This window comes from Dipteris shenzhenensis, chromosome 22 (genome assembly GCF_047967505.1).
Source record: "Dipteris shenzhenensis isolate YYH24624 ecotype China chromosome 22, Dip_SZ_1.0, whole genome shotgun sequence".
Lineage (NCBI taxonomy): Eukaryota > Viridiplantae > Streptophyta > Polypodiopsida > Gleicheniales > Dipteridaceae > Dipteris > Dipteris shenzhenensis.
Window position 1 is genome coordinate 52,319,974 of NC_141617.1, and position 21,714 is coordinate 52,341,687.

Genomic DNA, 21,714 nt, shown 5'->3' on the forward strand with positions numbered 1-21,714 from the left:
GATCTACTAGGACAAGCGTTACAATAGAGAAGGAAACATTCAATGTAGAATGCCATGCATCAACAAGTAACAATGCTGACCAAAGCTAGTACATAGTTGACGACAGCATTGTACATTACACAAGCAACCATCAAAAGGTATCCACAAGCCAAAGACAATCGACATCCATTGTATACAGAACTACAAGCAACTAAGCTCAAAAGCAAAACTTAGCAATAGTATAGAACTCACACACACATAACCAAGCCTCAACGATAGCCCTAAATGTCATCTCGTCAAAGTGCCACCATTGTGTCTCACCTTCTTCCTCTCCACATCTTTCACAATTTCCCTCACACATAAGCCACATATGGCAGATCAAATAGCACAGCTAACGTTAGGTCAAAATTACCACATGGCATAGTTGGCATGTCATCAACCTGGTCAACAATCATGTGTCATGCCACATTCGTACATCTACCATGTTAGTAGCACAATTAACAGTGCCACATCAATAACAATTGCCACATCATCAATCATGTCATCAAATGCCAAATCACTATTGGCAAAATACTCATTTGGGGGGAGTTGGAGAACCTTTGATTAGTTGCATGGAAACTATGGAGAACCTTGATTACGAGGCCTCTTAATTTACGAGCATGTGATCAGTGATCTATAATTGCATGGTTGGTGTCTTTCAATTGGTTCATGATAGAGCTAAGAATAGCATGAAGTTGACTTGGTATTGGCTGGTTTCAACGTGGCAGTGGAGCTAGCATGGCTGGTCAATCGAATTACAATGGCTTCTACATTTGTGAAGCGATTCAAAAGTTGAGGCGGTGGTCTTCTATTAATGAACTATTCTACACACTGAAAGCTCTCTTTGGTCCAGTCTCTTACATGGGAGTCAATTGTGGATCCCTTGTCTCTGCCAAGATTGGCTAATACCTTGTCTTAAGGTATTTTGAGTTGAGTCGAATCCTTGATAGGGTCTATGGTTGTGTTGAGTCTTCTTTGTAATAACCAGCAACAAGGCCCTATTCAGCTCAAGGTCTATTGTCTTGAGTTGAGTTCTTCATGATATGTGTTGTCATTTTGGGTCGCAATATCTTTGTCTATTATGCGTGATCAATTGATTTTGCATGTGATAGATTTCAAGGAATCATCTCGAGTTAATAGCTTAGCTTGAGCACCAATTCCAACAATTGGTATCAGAGTAGCGTGACAAAGGGTCGTGAGGTCGTATATTAGAGGAAGAGTTTTTTAGTTCGATGGGATAGATTGTCGTCAATAGTTCATGCACTTTTGGGATTTTGGCACAAGAAGATCTTATTAGCGTTGCAGAAGGATATGACTTGCAGTCGATTGTCAAAGAAGAAGTTCGTTGATGCTTTGATTTTTTGGGCCTGTCTCTTCCCTATTGTGACGACTCTGTTTGGTCCTTGTAATTCTTGTGAGAGCATTTGGGTTTTGAGTGTTTTGGTCTTGAAGACATTTGAAATTATTTTGAGTGCCATCGTAAAGATTTGTGCATCTAAAAATCGAGAGGAAACTGCTCTTGAATGTACGGTGAGCTGTGCGGCAAGCTATGGTAGGACCTGTTCGTGGATACAGTTACCCTCAAGAGGGGTGTCCATCGCTTGCTAGACCCTTTCCCAACTACAAATTTCATAGAGGGAGCTATGTCAGATTATGCAAGAATTGATTTGTTGGACAAGCATGTCCATCACACCTGCTCGGACCCAGAAGTAACTTCATTTAGGATCAGCATCATGGAATTTACTAGAGGCTCATGGTTCTTACCGACAATGGAACGACTATTGGCAATGTGGATTGTTTTGATATAGCAACGACCATGCATATATGTGAAGTTTTGCACAGCGCCAAACTATGTTTAAAGAACTTTTTCTTCCACCAATCAAGGAACTTGCATGATGAAGAGACTATAGTGTGGCGGATGAGTATTTTGGTGTCTACTTTTTGTGAGCAGCTGGTTTGGTAGTTCTAGCTTGGTTCCTTGTGAATAGCTAGACTATGTTTATTCTTGGTTTGCTGGCAATTCATTTTGGATGTAGACTAGCACGGCCTTAGAGGAGATCGAAATCCACCAATCCAATGAGCCATTTCCTAAATTACATGATTATTTCTCAACATCATCAATCCATTCGCTTTATCATGGATGTACACATTCATGCATCTAACATACCATCTTAGTACATTGGGTAGTGGGGAAATTCATCACATTAGTGATACACTTAGTAGAGTGATCTCTCTATTGAATTCAAGAGAGTTGCACACATCTTGCGCTTCACATGCCAACAAGGCTAATAGAGGTGTTCAACGTAGAGGAGGATTGAATCTAATAGTGACATATTCATATGGGTCTTCAAGGACTGGGATATTAGGGTGATATTGGTTTGACTTTGCTCATTGGCTTATGATTTAGAATTCTCTCTTCTTTCTGAAATTCACCTTCTTCTCTTCTTTGCACACAAGAAGGAAAATTTATTTTATGTTTGTAGATGAATTAAAAATAGTTAGAAGATCTAGCATATATTTCACATGGGAATAGAGTGCCTTGATTAGTTAGATGCATGAGTCAAACCACGTCCTTGAACTAGAACCTATTAATGACTTGGTCTAACCTATGCATTCTCCTTGGGAGGACTTAGGGCAATATGGGACATCGTAAGGACTAATTAAGAGTTATTTATGAAATACATTGAATTCAAGATTCAATGTTTTGTGGAATATATGTTAACTAGCTCCATATGAAATGAGAATTGCTAGCTCAAATTGAAGGTTTCCCCTACTGCATTTACGAGGACAACAATACCTTGAGGGGTGAAGTACATTACATCCTCCACTAACTGTGGGTTGCTACAGTAGCTAGCCCTAGGGCCAGAAAGATCCTAGAGGGCAAGGCTATTAGCTTAAAATGGAAGGCCCTAGGGCTAATGAAGCTATATTCAACCATGGCTTAGGCTATTTATTAGCATGAGTGCTTGGGCCATGGGCATTCACTCATTCGTACATAAACTGTGGATCTTGGCATTAGGCACAGCAAACTACCAAGCTAATCCAATGCTTGCGTTCTAGAGGGGATGTCCGTGATATGGAATACGAATGTCTATTGAGCTAGGATTAGGCCATAGACATTACTCTTGATGTGTACTTGCTCAGGAATGAGCTACAAGAGCTTTATGGTTGGTTAGCTCTATGATCAGATGATGAGGTAGTTCAACTCCTAGTTATTGGTTTACTAGGGAGTCATCTCAAATGTGGGCTTTGAGATGGAGTCATCTTGCAACCATTGACTTTGAGAGTGTGTCATCTCACAAGCATCGAAAGACAGAGTCATCTCACATGCATCGACTAGACATCTTTATTATTGCTTATTAATCAATAACCTCCTAATGCACTTCCCCTAGCTTACATAGCAGGGATATAAATGGTACTTTAATAGGCCTTTGCCCCCCCTAACTTCACTCTCACATGACCACCAGCTTAACCAACAACATTGTACTCACATTAGTTGGTGGAATACTCTAGAAAACTATTTTTTCTTGAAGCCATCAACATTATCATGGTGATTTTTATAACGCAAGACAAAGATGCCGGGACTTGTTATAAAGAGGAAGACACACCAGAAAGCATAAAATCGTGTTTTTGACTAAAGCTCCAAAGTATTATTAGTAGTCCAAAAACAAAACCTTGAGTTTTTAAATGCCTCAAATGCATTTGGACTAATACTTGCACTCATAAGGAAACAAATTACATGAACACCTCTTAATCACACTTTCTTGCATCTTTTCTTTACGAATAAACATATGAACAAACACAACCAAAATGCATTTTATTAGCTAGTGGTAAACAATATCATTTACATGCAATAGACTATTTCCCAAAAATTGAATATCCTTCTTCTACGTTACTCAATAATTATTAACACTAATGGGTCTACTAATTTAAAAAATTCAATATCTTTGTGCTCAAGCATCGAATTTGCCTGCAATTTTTAACATCGAGCTTATAATTTCAAGCTTTAATCGATTCGGCATTCCTGACTCGCATTAGATCAACAGAGATTGAGAAATTTGAAAAAATCATACATAAAGTCATCAAGCTGTATTCTCACCGAAGCTCCTCCAATATCCCTTGTTTGATCGTTGCACCTCAACACATCCTGTTGGAAATTACAATATACAACATTTTGCACGTTTTGCAGCGTAAAATTGGAAGATATGTTGTGATCCTGCTCGAAAATTGAGCAGCTTTTGCTGTGATTTATGCAAAATACTCCAGAGGCATTCTGTAGCTAAATCGGAAGGGATGATGTGTTCCTTGACATGAATAGAGGCGGACATTTTGTAGATGCAGTAGCTTTTGTGTGTAGCCTCACTCCCCTGTTCATCTCTCCCCTCTTCCCTCCACTCAACCCCCTTCCCTCTCCCTCCTAGTTTTCAACCCTCCCTTGTGAAACCCTCATAGATTGAACTTCGATCTTCAAGTCAAACTTCCTGCTTTTCTGTTTCTCACCAAAAATGTTAACCTTGCAATATCGTCAAATTAAGCTCCTCTACGATTTCCAAGTCTCATCAAAAGCAGCTATGGCTAGTGCTTCTAGGGCGCCCTTTGCAACTGTAGCTTCCTTTGTGGCACTGCAGCCTTGTCTACTACAATCCCCTCGGATGCAGGGGATGGTAGGAAATGTGGCGATGGCGACAAGCAGGGAGAACATTGAAGTGACATGGCAGGGAAACATAGAACTCGTGATGGCGGTGGGAAACATGGAAGCTACAGACCTGGCAGGAGGGCACACACTAACACTAAAGGGAAACATAGAACTCGCAATGGCGGTGGCAAACATGGAAGCTGCAGACCTGGTAGGAGGGGATATTATTTTTTTAAAGGAGCCTTGGACCTCCATCTGGAAACATCGTTAATTTTTTGGTTGTACCTTAGGTTATGGACCCTCCTTTTCACCCCTCTTACTTTCTCCTAAACAAATTAATTGTATATTTCACTAACTAGGGGCCCTTATTACCATCAAAGAATGTTGTGGGGATATGTAGCCCATTGGTTTAATCAATGAAGCAAATGGAATACTTATATCCATTAAGATAATGCTAGGATTATGGATTTAATTCACATTAAAAGTGCCAAATATACAAAAGGAAATGCCTACATGCACACTATGAATTTGGATTGGATTACAATTTTTTTGTAGCATTCAATAAACAAGAATTCTTAGTAGAGAACAAAATCCTGTTCAATTGGTGCAACTAGAACTATCCACATATCACAAGGATTCACAATGAAGCAATTAGCATTCTCTCCAAATGAACTACATACGAGTGGCCTTGCATAGATAAGAACATTTGAAATCTTATATCTCATAGAGCTACAATCTCATGACGAAATGAATGACTTCAAATGGCACATTTAATTTCAGAAATAGGTATAAAGACTATAAGATACACTTCCAAAGTTGTAAAAGATGTAAAGACTATTGCAAATGTTATGGCATTTGACATAATATGCTTCAACGAAATGTACAGGAAAATTTGTAGCAATTATGCAAGTTCAAGAACCTCAACCCTGGGGGCTCAATCTATTCCTCTACACCCTACCAACAAGATTGGATTAACATAGATATGTCATCCTATATACTGTAGTTAATGCCTTTGTATCTAACATAAAAATGAATACAATATCCATAATATGAAATCTAAATGTTGACACGAGAAAACAAATTCAACCATGCTCTACAACTCCCAATGAAATCCCATGGGATGTATACAATATTCTTATAAAGGGAAATTTGAATATTGGCATGAGAAAACAAATCCAACCACTTGATATGACTCCGAACGAGAAACCACGTGTTGTATTTGTAAGAAAAACAAATTGAGGGTTTGCATATGTGATCTTTACAACTTTTCCAGTGCATTCAATGACACGGTTACTATGTAAACGGGGGGGTCGTAGGCGTGGGCAGTAAAGACTCGAGCCAACCCCTGCCCATCGCTGATGAGGCCTATACCTGCTGCTGCTGAAATGGCTGCCGACACAGCTTGTTGATGTGGACTTTGCTTGCCGAACTTGTGAGTGTGTGTAGTGTTAAGAGAGAGTGCCCACCCCATTTCTCCGACTCCAAGGAAAAACACTATTGGAAAAATCACGAGGGGTGACGAATGGGAGGGGGACACGTGGAGGAAGCCATGTCATCAATCAAGGATGAGGAAGGAAGGAGAAGGCAAAAGGGAGGAAGAGGAAAGGCAGTAACACCAAAACAAAACAAAACAATCTGAAAGGGCGACCTTCAACATCTTCAACACAACCCACAAAATCTTCAAACACTACATCTTCTCTTCTGTTGCTGCCTAGTCGCCATGCCCCATCCCTTTCCTCCTCACCCTTAACATTCTTTGCCACTCCTTCCCCCCTCTCCCATGGCCGCAGCAGGTATGTCCGCCGTCTCCCCCCTCCGCCACTCCCACCCCCCTTCCCTCGATTGCTCGGCTCTCTCTCAGCGAGCTTTGCCCCTCTCCTTCAACCCTCGTAATCTTCGACCGCATTTTCAGTTCTCGGATTCCCGCCCCCCTTGGTCCAATGACACCCGCCCTCGCAGGGTTTCTCGATCGTCGGAGTCCTGTCCTGGACGCTCGATTTCGGTTTCCTGCTCGCAAGGGTCCATCAGTGGCCCCGGTGATCCTCGGATTCCACAGGAGGGTTCGGGGTTGAGAGATGGGGACGCCGAGAATGGGGGTGCCAACCCTGGTGCTAACTCCCCCTCTCGAGAAGAAAGGCAACCACCAGTTTGGGATCTACAAGCTCGCCATAAGCGATTGCAGGAGGTTGCGGCGCGGATGGGGGATCCGCTACGCGACATCCTGAGTATTGCGGGCAAGAAGCTGCAAAGTTACTTAGACAGCTATAAAAATCCGAAGCCCATGGAAGAGGTGCCCTGTGAAGAGAAGGAAAAGGTCGAATGGGACTGGGAGCGTTGGCGGGGGTACTTTGCTGAAGTAGAGGAGCAAGAGAACCTGGCGTCGGTCCTAAAGGCACGTAATTTCTACAAGTTGAAAATGCGCTAGTGCATAGCGTGTATCGTTATTCGGTTAATTTGCGTTGGTTTGTCGAAAGGCTTTGTCATACTTTGTCATGGGGACAATTGAATTTTTTAACCCTGGTGGTGACGAAGCGTCTGCTTTACCAAGCTTAATCAGTTCTGATGCCTCTCTTGAACTGGGCCATTTGATAGCCAACGCGTGGATTAATTTTACATTGTGTCATATCCCTAATATCCACGCTAACAATTGACAGCACTGTTTCAATTGCGTTTGACAGTTCCAACTAGAAGATGCTGTTATCGATGAAGATTTTCAAGAAGCTGCAAGGTTGAAAAGTGCCCTCAGAGCAGCAACCGCCAGTGATCCAGTGTCTGAAGTTCTGACGGAGCTGAAGGTAAGACTGCCCTGTTTTTGTGCTGCTGCGCAGAAGATTTGAGAGGTGGGATCAGCTGATTGTCAACTGTTAGTATTGCACCTTATTTGTATGTTTCTGGATGGTTGTTTTTTTAGAAAGCACTGGAAGAGGAAAGGTATGAACAAGCTGCAAAGCTCAGAGATGATGCTGCCGCTGGACTTGTAAGTTGCCATTGAGTGTCTATAGTTATGGCTTCAATTCTGGGTCAAACATTTGTTTTCAAGAATGTCTAACTTATTGATGTTATTATTTGGCATGACCATGCTCAATTTGGGCATCAAACTACACAGGTAGGCTGGTGGGTGGGCTTGGCAGAAGGAGAAAGTGATCCCTATGGTCGAATCATTAACATCAGTTCTGCACATGGAAGATTCCTAGCAAAAGGCTATACGGCAAGGCATGCTCATTATACACTTTAGTAGCAAGCTTTTGTCTTCATCCTCGCCTTAGTGAGTTTTCAATCTCAAAGAGTCCTGCTGCTGACAAGGTTTGGACCATTTTCAGGCAGTTGTCATCTGCGTCACCCGGCACTCCTTTGTTTGAAGTATTTATACGCAAAGATGTGGAAGGTTATCACCAACAGGTGCTGTCTTAATCTCTGAAACTAGAGTACTGAGTTCGAGGGTTCTTTTAGATACGTTCTTATAGGCTTGCCTTCATTGATGGCAGGCAGTTTACTTACAACGAGATGGAGGAGCAGGAGAATCTGTGGCAGGGGCACCAAAGTCCATCGATGTCAACATTGTGGATATGAATGCTTTGAGTGAAGATGGGAAGGAGATTAAGGCTAAGGATCTATCAGAATCTTTCGGAGATGAGAAAGAAAAAAGCGGGGATGCAGCCCTGATGGACGAGGGACTGAGCCGCATTATTAATTTTCTGAAAGACAGGATACCTGATGTCAAGCTGAAAGTCTTCAGGGTAATTACACCGAATGGTGAGGATATCCCTAAGATCGTGGAACAGCTGTTGGAGGAAGTTGTGACACAGGATGGCGACAATGCAAAAGGTGACAAGGAGATTGAAGGTCCTGTGGAGGATGGTTCACAAGAGACAAAAGATAAGGTTGAAGGTAGGGGGGAGTCTGCAGGGGATGATCCAAAAGAGACACCGATTAGATTGATTGTAGGCGGAATGCTGCAGAATGCTTCTGAAGACAGGCTTCCCAAAGTCCCCACCAGAGTACCAGGAAGAATTGAATATCGAAGCCGGGATTCCTTTTTGTTTCATATCGAAGAAGCTATGGCCCTGCAGGTTCCAGCCAAAGAATCAACCCCAACATTGAAAGTCACCACAGTCACCACCCAAACATCAGCAGATCTTGTTGCTCCAGATGCCGCGAAAGTAGTTTGGAATCTGGAGAAGATTCCAGTGAAGGTACAATGCCATGAAGCTCTCTCACTCCGAATAATTGTTTTGATGCTGTTTGCTAGGTTAAAAATAGATCAGGAACACTTGCAGCGAACAAGCTAAGCAAATCGCGACGATGATGACGGGCAAAGTTGAAGAAGAGTTTCTGCACTGCAGTGCATTTTCTAAATGCTGTGTGCAAGAATCTGTTCAGCTTTTTCCTTCAGTCTCTGCTTTGCATCGCTTTTTCTTGCCCATTTTGATTCGTGTTGCTTGTCCTTTATGTCAATTTTAGCTAAGGGAAAACTTGTTTGTATGGCAGTGCACTCTTTTAGATGCTTTGTGCCAGACTTTACCTGATCTCTTACTAAGTCTCTGATTTTGCATCACGGTTTGCCTCTTTTAGCATTTGTTGAGAAAGCCACTCATTCGGTTCATGTTGTGTCCCTTAAAATTCAGAATTGTTCGTAGGCTGATTTCCAGATATCTGACTCTTTGGACTGAGGTTGTAAGCATGTTGCATACTACTGACCTCAAAAACAGTTATTGGCTCGTCAACAAATTTTGTTTCAGAGTTCAGTGTTTGGGAAAGAATACTGGTCTTTTACCCTTGTGAGGGAATGAGAAATCTCTGTTCTTGGGAATGGAGAGGTGGGCTTAACGTTCACCTATTGGTTTAACTGCCCAAAACAGGGGACGAGGTAGTGAAGTGAGAACCGCTTTGAAAATGAGTTTAAAAATGTGCCCCAGGGCAGTCTTGAGAAGGCTCAAATTGTAGATGCTGTAATTCTTAGGAGACTGATAGTTTAAATGTACGAGATTTTTTGTGAGTTTGTAATATAGTGTTGTGGTGAGGCCAGACCTAAGAAGCAAGTGTTGTGGGAGGTCAGACCTAAGAAACACAAGCCAGTATATCTGGACCTTTCAATGTTCCATTGGACCTGTTGGGTATCTTTATGCGGGTCACTTGATCTTTGTGAAAGGGTTACATCTACTTTTGGTCTTGTTTAAATCACCATGTTTGTGTGTGTGTGTGTGCGCGCTTATATGTACATATGTAGATATGTTAGAACAAGTTTGTGGTTTGTGCTGGTGCAAAAGAGAAAGATAGACAAGAGAGAGACAGAAGCTTGTAGAAACACATTTTTAAAAGTTTGTATTGAGCATGTGTGTAGTTGTATGCTTTTTTTTTTCGGACGAGAGCTGCCCTCACGGCAGGTCACTCGACCTTTGTGAGAGGGCCACATCTACTTTTGGTCTTGTTTAAATTCACCATGTTTGTGTGTGTGTGTACATATGTAGATATGTTTGAACAAGTTTGTGGTTTGTGCTGGTGCAAAAGAGAAAGATAAACAGGAGAGAGACAGAAGCTTGTAGAAACACGTTTTGGAGCCTCCGGATTGGAACTTTGGGCAGCCGTAGGAGGTTGGCTTCAGAGATAAGGATTGCAGTATCAGGAATGTGAAGCCTTGCATGAGCATACCAGTCAACTTTTAAAGTTTGTACTGAGCATGTATGTAGTGTAGTTGTATGCCGTTTTTTTCGACGAGAGCTGCCGTCACGGCAGATGTTAGCATGAGAGGGACTCTTTCCTTGCTCTTTCATAATTGTTATCTCAAAATTGAAAATAAAAGTAAGCACAATTGAACTGTATTGTTGCAGGTCTCTAAAGACATGGGAGAGTTTCTTAAGCTTGCTGTTAGTCAAGTACAGAAGAGGCGTGGTTTGTCTAAATGCACATCCTTTAAGCGTGTCAAGTTGAGTGATACTGATAGTGACCCTCTCAATGGTAAGCTTTTGATATTTTATCAGGATAGTCTGAACTTCAATGGGACATAAAATGTAGGAGTTTCTGTGCCTGAAGAAATATGCTTTCATTGGTTCTTGTTTGAAGGCTTTTGAGTATCGATGTGAGAATAGAGTTCTCTTGTTTTAGGCATAGAGGCTTTGAAAGTCTGTGAATCAAGGAAGTGGATGGAATAGGAAATTGACGTGAGAGGAAATTGGCATGGGATATTGAGATGAATAGAAAATTGACATGTTGCAATCACACGTGTGGATTTGTATGTGTGAGGGCATATGTTTATACTATGGTCTGCACCCACTGTTGGGTGCTGATGACATCAGTGGGGATGTCATAGTACCTAGTCCCTGCTATGTGTGATGGAGTTTAACGACTGACTATCACTGCACACTGTATTGTATTTTTAGAGGATGAGTTTGGGCATGTTCCTGGATTCATATAGATATATGCCACAATCATATATATATTTCGTTTGTTAGTTCTCTTGAATTCATCTAGATGGATGGTGAGCTTGGGCTTGCTTCTTTAACTCTTGTAGATACATTTGAATGACTTATGAAGCAATTGAGGGGACCCTTGGAGGCAACTGGCTCGACAGCCATATGCAAATTTCTTTTTTGGACATATACTTTTATCTATAAATATATATAAGTATAAAAAAATACAAAACTTATATAAATTAAATATATATAAGCACACAAAAGTACAAAACTTTTATACAAATTAAAATGTATAATGCGCATAGCTCATACGATCTACTTATATATGAATAATGAAAATTTTTACAACACAAGGATCTAGTTCACAACAAAATTTTACAATACAAGAATCTATTTTACAATGAAATTTGACAATATCTACTAGCTACAGCCTATAAATTACAGAAAATTTAAAGTTTAAACATTAACAGTTAATACACCAGGAAATGCAAAGTTCACCTTGTGAAGTTTTCGTCTATGTTGTTGCCTGCTGAGATTGCAATAACTATCTTATATGGTGCGTTGCCCTATCAGCTAGATTGTCTAAGCATTTTTGTGTTTAGATGCTTGCTGGGAGCGACTAAAATTGTTTAGTCTTCACAAGCAATTGCAGCTTGAATGAAGAGATTGTGGACTCCTTTTTGATTAGCCTTCTCCTTTAGTGCTAGCCTTTGTCATGGCTGAGTTTGCCGTGTCTACACCCACTATTGGGCGTTGATGACGTCAGTGGGGATGTCATAGTAGCGAGTCCCTACTTTGCGTAGGGTTTTCAACCTTATGAGTGACTATCATGAGATCGAAACTGCACTTTGTTGTGTTTTTAGAGGATGAGTTTGGGCATGTTCCTGGATTCATCTATATAGGTATACCACATCAGGATAAGAATGGCAAGAGCACAATCGCTGACGACTACTAATAACGTGGTGATTTGAAACCAGCCTTAACAACGTAAAGGGTGGTAGGATCCACTAAATTACAGCATACACAGTATATTGACAAATAATTGTGCACCACAGATTAAATCACAAGGGAGCTAGAGTGCTCCTACTCAGATACAAGGACACTGATTGGCCCCAAACGTTGGCGCCCCTTGCGGTATTTATTTAACATTCATTTCAAGCCAAAGCGACTGATTACAAAGGTCTCTGGGAAGCTGCACCATAGGCAAACCAACGCCCGCAGACCCCCCGTCTAGCCCACCCTGTAATTTCCAAATGGTGAAATGGCATCCAATTACTAGACAACCCTGTGTCCTCAGCCAACCAAAGCATGCAACAGAGACTCCAAAAGCATCCACTGTCTGTGCCACACCTGCAATTGCACAACCAAGTGCCCAACCAGCTAGACACAGCTGCACAATTGCAAGACAGCTCCCACACAGCTAGATTCTGGCGCAATCAAACCAAATCGCTATCCCAAAGCAGGTCGAAATCAACTTGGAGCCTTCCTGACCACAAACCACTGTATAAATCCACCTTCCCCACGAGGAATCAATTCCAAACACAAGCAACAAGTCCAGGAACGGCAAATGCAGGCAAAGAGAAGCCTTCCTTCGCCAAGAATCCTCTGAAAACAGGTCACCGGGGCTGGAAAACCCTAAATTCAGTGAGAAACAATAGATCCAGCTTTGGCCTGGCCTAGAAACAGCTTAGGAGAAGTCTTTCAAGCCTTGAGAACAGCAAAACCAGCAACAAAAGCCCAAAAAGCAAGCAGAAAACAGGTCGAAATTTCTGTAGACAGCTCGTGTTCAGCCAGAAACAATTTGCAGCACCTGGTAGCAGCTCTTGGACAGCCTGAAGGCATATCACGACACCTGTAGCAGCTCCTGCCAAGCCCGACCAGCACCGGCAGCCTCTTGGTCAGTTGCGAAATCCCCAGACAAGCTCGTGGTCAATTGCGAAATCAGCAGGCAGGCTCTAGCAGGTGGTGACGCTCCCTGGCAACTCTTGGCAGGTTGCAAATTCCTCTGGCAGCTCTAGCAGGCTCTAGCAAACCTCGAAATCTGCTCTGGCTCCTTCTGGGGCTGTTTCTTGCCTTCTAGATCCAAAAGAAGGCCCTTGTGCTAATACGATTGAGTTACCTACATGACACAAGCATGGTTGTACCAATTGTCTGAAATCTGCTTTGGCTCCTTCTGGGGCTGTTTCTTGCCTTCTAGATCCAAAAGAAGGCCCTTGTGCTAATACGATTGAGTTACCTACATGACACAAGCATGGTTGTACCAATTGTCAGAAATGTACATTAGAGGCATATGGTTGAGCCTTGAATGGCTTGGAAGGTTGCCTTGTAAGATTTAGAAGCGTATCATTTGTGATATATATATTTTTTCATAGAAGCAAGGGGAATATTAGAGTTGAAGGGTCTACTGAACAGTAATCCTATGCAGCAGAACGTTGTCAACCTCTCACTGATCTCTCACACAAGATAGGTGCGCACACACGCTGAAAAGTCACTCAGAAAATAGAGCAGGAAAGAGAGGAGAAGAACTCAGACTTCATGCATCCACAAATGTGGGAAAAACACCTCAGAGAAGAGATAAATACATCCAGCAAAGGGTGCTGGGTAAAACTACAAATTGCACTTGCTGAGCTCTATAGAGAGCTATTTGCTCTAACACTCCTTCAGTCTGCGGTGCCTTTGGAGGGATTTGGTGGCTTATGGAGTGTGCAAATATCTCCCTGTTGAAAGAGAAGTGGGCTAGAGCCCTCCACAAAATAGACCGATCTGGTCCTTAGACAGGCTGACCCTGTGCCGTCCCAGGAACTGCCAACCTCGACTGGGCATCTGTTGCATACCCTGACCTGCTTGTTGCTGCCTTCAGTCTGTACCTGCTGCTGTTCTACTGCCAGACCTATAAATAGGCCCTGGCAGTGCCCTTGCGTGCTTCCATGCTGCGATGCAGCCCTGTTATTCTGTCCTGTTGCCATGCTGCATTGCCATGCAGTACTGCTGCTTCGTACAGATCTGGTTGCATCTCTTCTGCCCGGCCAAAGTAATCTGCCAATGCTGGGAAAGTGCATTTCTTGTTAGCTCGAATCTGCCTAATTTTCGGGGTTGTTTTTGACATGATGTGTTTTATATTCTTTGTCGTATCTAGAGTGTTGTGTTGATAACTACTATCTGTGTAAGAAGCAATATCCATGTCGCTGCCATGGATCCAAAACAGCGGCTGAGTGGGAATAAAGTAGTAATAAATGTGTGAATGTTCCAATAGAAAACCCAATGGGGTGTTTCCAATACCAACTGCGGCTCCAAACAGTCGCAGATACTGCTCTTCTACTTCCAGGTACATATACTTACTCAAGTCCATGGGCACGGATGAACCTGAACAAATCTTGATGCACCAAGATCAAGAGACTCATCATGGTCAGTCTACAACCTGTACTTGCTTAAGTTTCAATGCTACCCATTTGCTGATGCCAGAAGAAAGATCTGATGGCTATCTTTGACCCAAGTTCCAACCATCATCAATGATACTTGAAATTGCAAGGAAAAGTTTAATAAGGAAAATTAGAAGAAGGATACTTGTTGGGTGTTGGAAGCCATGGAAGCTCAAAAATGGAAGCACAAAGGAGGAAAACGAGATGCTGTAATAGATTGCCGCAAAACTGAAGTGTGGAGGCTCGAGGGAGAGCCAACATAACAAAACGCTAGGGCTAACTGCCCTAATTGGACTAAGTGTCCTAATTGACCTAGATGGTATATAAAATAACTGTACCAATAGTTCTAACTGACTATAACTAGGCCTACAAGACACATACCAAGGTATAAGTGGCATCTATGGATAGCCCATGAGATGGCCTACAACCCCCCCTCCATGGTATGGGCTGAAGTATCCTAGACATGGCTCAGGATACCTAAATATCTAGTGTCATGGTTGCACATGTTCGTCCCGTAGGGATATAGCAACCTATGATTGTACAGAGTACAACAGATCAAGTTACAAAAGGTACTAAGTTTGAAGCTTGCCGAAAAGCCTCATACATAGGTCGAGGTAGAGCCTCCGTAAAAAGATCTGCCAAGTTGTCTTTAGTGGGAACATTAGAGTGTACAGTACAACAGATTAAGTTACAAAAGGTACTAAGTTTAAAGCTTGCTGAAAAGCCTCATACATAGGTCGAGGTAGAGCCTTCGTAAAAAGATCTGCCAAGTTGTCTTTAGTGGGAACATAAGATAACTCAATATCACATGCTGATAATCGCTCTCTGACATAGTGATAGTGAACCTCAATGTGCTTTGTGCGAGCATGGAAAACTGGATTCCGTGCAACAGCCAAAGCACTTTGACTATCAGTGAAGATGACAGTAGGAGCAGTGTGACATGCACAAAGATTTGCAAGTAGCTTCCGAAGCCAAACACACTCCACTGTAGCTGTAAAAGCTGCTCTGTACTCAGCTTCACAGTTAGAAGTAGCAACTGTACTCTGATTCTTGCTGAATCAAGAAACACATGAATTATCAAGCATAAATCAGTTGCCACTATGTATGGTGCATGTTTTTTGGAGTGTGCCCAGACTGAGTTGTACACTTAGTTTATAGAGGCGCACCCGGAGTTTAGGATTGGGCAGAGGTCATTTGAGCGAAGCAAGCCATGGTTTGTGCGATGCTCTCAGGAGCGTGACACGTGCTGTTGTCGCTACCATGTGGATTTTGGATTGATGTATGACGTATTCCGTTCACATGAGTGTCAGAACAACCAGCCCAATCACTATCAGTGAATCCATGCATGACAAGTGAAGTATCAACCCCATAAAGAAGGCCTAAATGCTGAGTGCCTTTAAGATATCTGAAAACACGCTTCACAGCATGCCAATGGTGCATAGATGGGTTGTGCATATATCTGCTCAACTGTGAGACAGCATACTGTAGATCAGGTCTCGTATGGCATAGGTAAATCAAACAACCAACTGCCTGCTGATAGAGAGTGATATCACATGTATCGCTGCCATCCTCAGAAGAGAAGTGAAAACCAGTCTCTAATGGTGTGCATACTGGCTTGCAATCCTCATACTGAAAACGTTGCAAAAGCTGTCCAATGTACATGGATTGTGACATCAAAATGCCCAGCAAATTGGATGCCCAGATAGTAGTGCAGAAGACCAAGATCAGACATAGCAAATGTCTGCTGCAAATCAAGTCTGAAATCTGCAATTTGCTGAGCATGTGTCCCAGTCACAAGCATGTCATCCACATAAAGGACTAAAATCAGCAAATCTGTCCCATGCTTGCGGATGTAAGGGGTAGCCTCTGTATGGCTGTTCTGAAAGCCAAGTGTGAGCAAATGAGTATGAATTCTCGAATACCAAGGCCTTTTTCCAGCGGCATACCTTGCTTTCAGAACCTTCAACCTCAAAGCCAAGAGGTTGGGAAACATAGACCTCTTCGTGCAAATTCTTATGGATAGAATCCAATTCAGCTTGCATGGCCTTCATCCAACAATCATTCTGAAAGACATCTTGATGACATAAGGGCTCTTCATTGGATGCTGTAGCAACCAGAGCATAAGAAACAAAACTAGCATGCTCTTTCTGGACAGCTGCTCTTGTACAGGCTGGCAGAGGAGTATCTTGTTTGCTGTCTTTTAATGTGTCAAGGAGCCAACGGGGTGCCTTTTTGGGCTCCTAAATTTCTGCTCTTTCCTGGTCAAGAGCCCTGTGCAAATGATCCTGATCAATGATAGGCATATCAGGCTGAATTTCTGGCTGCACATGTGGCTGCAAATGACCAACAGATGGAGGAGGTTCAACCTCGATGGAACATCATCTCGAGCATCGGATGGAAACAAAGGCATCAAGTTGTCAAATATGTCAGGGGCATCAACAATGGGCTGTTTTTGACAGTCCAGCAAAGGCCAAACACAACATCCCGACTGATAAAACACTTGTACCTGCCAGGCTGATATAGCTTATAGCCCTTGCCCTCTGAACTATACCCAAGAAAAATGCACTTAACAGCTTTATCATCCAACTTAGTGCGTTTCTGTGAAGAGACATGAGCATCAGCTGGCATCCAAAAGTCCTCATGTGAGAAATGCGAGGCTTACGACCCGTCCAAGCCTCATTAGGTGTGATAGTCTGCAATGCCTTTGTAGGACATCTATTCAAGATGTTATTTGCACACATGACCACATCCAACCACAACTTATTAGGTGCATCTTGCCATTTCCATCACTGATCTATTCTTTTGCTCAACCACGGGATTTTGTTGAGGAGTATAAGGCACCGTGCATCGATGATTGATGCCATGGGAAGCCAAAAGAACAGCAAACTCCTTCGACATGTATTCACCCCCCCTGTGTGTATTAAGGTGAGCAATGTGCAGCCCACTCTCATTCTCAGCCAAGGCAATAAAGTGCTTGAAGCATGAAGAAACTTCAGATTTGGATTTCAATGCGAAAATCCAAGTGTACCTGGTGAAATCATTTATAAAAGTGACAAAATAGTAGAACCCCCCAGGAGCTGCAACCCTCATGGGTCCACAAACATCACTATGAACCAGATAAAGCTTGCGTGAACACCAACTCTCTCATCCTTGGGAAACGTAGCACGGTGCATCTTACCAAGCAAGCATGGTTCACAAACATGTTTAGTAGGCATATGCATTTTGGGAAGATCCACAACCATATCTTCCTTATATAACTTCACCAAGGCTCCAAATTTGAGGTGTCCAAACCTCTCATGCCACAAATGAGTATCTGCCATGGTAGAATTAAGAGCAAAGGCATGTGCATCGGTAAGTGCAGCATCATCATCCAAACATCTGTCATAAGCATCAAGTCTATAAAGATCTCTAGACAATGTGCTAGTCAAAACCATGGTAAAGGCATGTGTAGCATCATACACTGCACACCTCACACCATAAAAAAGAATCTGAAAGCCACATGTAGCAATGGCTGAAATAGAAATGAGGTTCTTACGAATGCTTGGAACATAAAACACATGCTCTAGAGTAACAATACCACCAGAGATAGAAGTAAGAGCAACTTCCAATACCTTTCACGGTATATGATGCATTATTGGCACATGTGACATTGCTCCCTTGAGATGTAAGCTCCAATGAGTTGAATAACTTCCTGTAGGAAGTGTGCTTGCTAGCACCACTATCAAAGAACCAGGCATCACGAACATCTGAAACTACCATACAAGCATCATGAACATCAGGATTATATTGACATGTAACCAAGAAAGCCCAATGCTGGTCTTGTGCGAAATTAGCAGTCATGTCGATCTTCTGCACTAGAAGAACCAGATACTGCAAGACCAGGCTCTTTTCTTTTTCTTTTCAGATGCCATGCGCTTTTTGCATTCAGAAATATCATGCCCAGGTTTCCTGCAATTATTACATCTCTTCTTCTTTTTGTTATCCTCTGAAGAAGAGGCACCATATGAATGATCAGCATGGGAATGAGAGGGTTTTCCAGTTGAAACCTTGCCTTTACCTTTGTGTTTGTGATGGGCAGCAAATGTGTAGAGAAGGGGGTAGGGACAGATTTGGAGAAAGGGGAATAGAGGAGCAGAAGTGGGAGAGGAGAGAGAGGGGGGAAGAGGGAGAGGAAGGGTAGGAGAGAGAGAATGAGGTAGGAAGAGAAGGAGAGATTGAGAGGGAGTAGGAAAGAGGGAGAGAGAGAGTCAGTGAGCGTAGGCAGGAAGGAGGAAGGGAGAGTAGATAGGATTAGATGTCACATCAAAAAGTCTTTTACAATCCTTTTGGGTTGACTTATATAGTCCCCCACAGTTCCCACATTTCCCCTACTATTGTCCCATCTATTTCCCCCTTAAAATCCTTCTTTTTCCCACCTTCATTACAGCCATCCCTTCCCAAAGAATTTTGCCCTCAAAATTTCCAAGAGGGTGCCCTGGATGAGAAGGATACAACAGAAACTGATCAGCTTTGTAGGAGATAGGGGTAGTCCTGCACAATGCTCTCAGGTTGCCAAGAATTCTCATCTTCCGTTAAACCTTTCCATTTGATGAGGTATTCTGTGTAGGCTTTGTTCCTGAGTACATGATCTCTGAAGCCCTTGATTTGCTCCGGCACATAGATTATGTGGCCCTCTTCATCCATAGGAGGCAGCTCAGGAAGAACCTGGACATGCTGTCCGACATGTGGTTTCAGCAAGGATACATGGAAAACATTATGGATCTTAGAGGTACTGGGTAGTTCCAACTGATATGCTACCTGCCCAACTTTGCGGATGATTTTGTAGGGGCCATAATACCTGTGGGCAAGCTTTGTGTTGGTATTACCTTTCAGCGAGGAATATCGATTCTTATGGAGACGTAAATGCACATAATCCCCTTCTTCAAAAGATAAGTACCTCCTTGTTCATCCGCATACTTCTTCTGCTTGGCTTGGGTATCCTGCATATTCCTTTTAGCCAACTGCAGAAGGGCATTCATACTCTCCAAATCATTCCTTGCTTGCTGATTTTTCACAGCCAAGTCTGCAACCCTGGAAGGCATTCCCACTTTGCATCCATACATAGCCTCGAATGGACTCATGCCAATAGAGAGGTGTTTGGTGCTGTTGTAGCAAAATTCAGTCAATGCTAACCATTTGTCCCAAGACTTCTGCGTGTCATGACAGTAATGCCTTAGATACTCCTCCACCCACTTGTTCACCCTCTCTGATTGACCATCCGTCTGTGGATGATAAGCAGTACTAGGCGCAAGGGAAGTACCAACTGCAGTGAATAACTCCTGCCAAAAGTGACCCATAAATTTAGCATCCCTGTCACTGACAATCTCCTAAGGAAAACCATGGTGCTTGAACACATACTCCATGCATTGCCAGGCAACCTGTGAAGCGGAGTACCGAGTTTTAGTCGGTATGGCCTGCTTAGTCATCCTGTCAACCACCACAAATATGCTATCCCAACCCTTATCTGTAGAAGGCAAGCCTATAATGAAGTCCATGGCAATGTGAGTCCATTTGCCTTCAGGAATGGGTAGCGGTTGCAGAAGGCCTGCGGGTAACCGGCTGTCCACTTTATTTTGTTGGCAGGGCAAACATTCACTGACAAACTTAACCACATCTCGCCACAAACCATCCCAAATAAAGCTCTCCTTGACTTTTTCATATGTTTTTGTGATACCCATATGCCCTGACATAGGGGATGAGTGCATTTCCTGTAATACCATCAACCTGTACTTGGAGTCTGGCACAAGATAAATTCTGTCCCTGCACCATAACAGTCCGTTGCGGAGCTGAAATCGAACATGTCCTTGGCTGGATGGACTCTGTAACTCCACAAAAATAGGAGCTGCATCAGAATTTTGCATGTATTCCTCCTGAATCCCAAGTATCCACTCCTGATGAAGCGTGGAAATGGCAGACAGTTTGCATGACCACATCCTGGACAAGGCATCAGCAACCACATTCTCTTTCCCCTTTCTATATTCAATGTCAAAATCATAGGACTGAACTGCAGCCAGCCATCTCTTCTGCTTCATGGATAAATTAGGCTGCGTTAAGAAGTACTTGAGTGTCCTGTGATCCGTTTTGACCTTAATCTTGCTACCGTACAGGTAGTGGTGCCATTTTGCCAAAGCATGCAAGATTGCCAACATCTCTTGATCATAAACATGATAATTCATTTCTCTGGCATTAAACTTCCTGCTCTCAAAAGCAATCACACCATGCTCTTGTTTTAGGACAGCCCCTAAACCTTTGCCACTGGCATCCGTCTCAATAATGAAAGACCGTGAGAAATCAGGGCACACCAATACAGGTGCATTGCTAAGGGCATTCTTGAGGTTATCAAAGCTGAGTTGTGCTGCTTCTGACCATTGGAAGGCATCCTTTTTCAGCAAATCAGTGAGAGGGGCAGCCCTTTTGGCGAAGTGCCTAATGAATCTCCTGTAAAAAGAAGCAAGACCCAAGAAACCTCTGAGCTGCGTGGTATTTTGTGGCTGCGGCCACTCCTTAATGCATTTCACCTTAGCTGGGTCTACCCTGATTCCGTGCCTGCTTACAACATGACCAAGATATTCAACCTCCTCTGCTATAAATGTGCACTTGCTGGCCTTGGCATAAAGCTGATGCATTCTCAAGATTTCTAGCACTTGTCGGACATGGTCAATGTGTTCCTATGCATCCTTACTATAAATGAGAATGTCATCGAAAAATACCAGCACACATTTGAAAAGAAGGTGGTGTAAGATCTTGTTCATGAGTGCCTGGAAGGTGGGTGGTGCATTAGTCAAACCAAAAGGCATCACCTTGAACTCATATAATCCTCTTTCTGTACGAAAGGCAGTCTTATGCTCATCACCCTCTTTCATCCTGATTCATCCTGATCTGATGGTAACCTGACCTCAAATCAATCTTCGTGAAATACTGAGCACCCTTGAGTTCATCCAGCAGGTCATCAATCCTGGGAATAGGAAACCTGTTCTTAATGGTGGTCTTATTCAATTCTCTGTAATCAATGCACATACGAAAAGAGCCATCCTTCTTTTTCACGAGGAGTACTGGAGATGCAAATGGCGAGGTGCTATGAGCAATGAAGTTTTTCTCAAGCAAATCTCGCACCTGTGTTGCCACTTCTTCCCGTTCAACCTTAGAGAGTCGGTACGGGGCCTTGTTTATTGGTTTACTACCATGTTCCAGG

The 21,714-nt window shown here is 42.8% G+C and overlaps 1 protein-coding gene across 1 annotated transcript in view; it reads left to right on the forward strand.

The window, feature by feature from the left end:
* The first annotated feature begins 6,294 nt into the window (after positions 1-6,294).
* The window catches only part of LOC147888272 (protein EXECUTER 2, chloroplastic-like), a 55,168-nt gene continuing 39,748 nt past the window's right edge, over positions 6,295-21,714 (forward strand). The window contains exons 1-7 of the mRNA XM_087393107.1: positions 6,295-7,046; positions 7,333-7,449; positions 7,566-7,631; positions 7,761-7,867; positions 7,975-8,053; positions 8,140-8,847; positions 10,483-10,609. Coding sequence (XP_087249233.1) covers positions 6,435-7,046; positions 7,333-7,449; positions 7,566-7,631; positions 7,761-7,867; positions 7,975-8,053; positions 8,140-8,847; positions 10,483-10,609 — 1,816 coding nt within the window. The 5' untranslated portion in view covers positions 6,295-6,434. The remainder of the gene's footprint in view (positions 7,047-7,332; positions 7,450-7,565; positions 7,632-7,760; positions 7,868-7,974; positions 8,054-8,139; positions 8,848-10,482; positions 10,610-21,714) is intronic.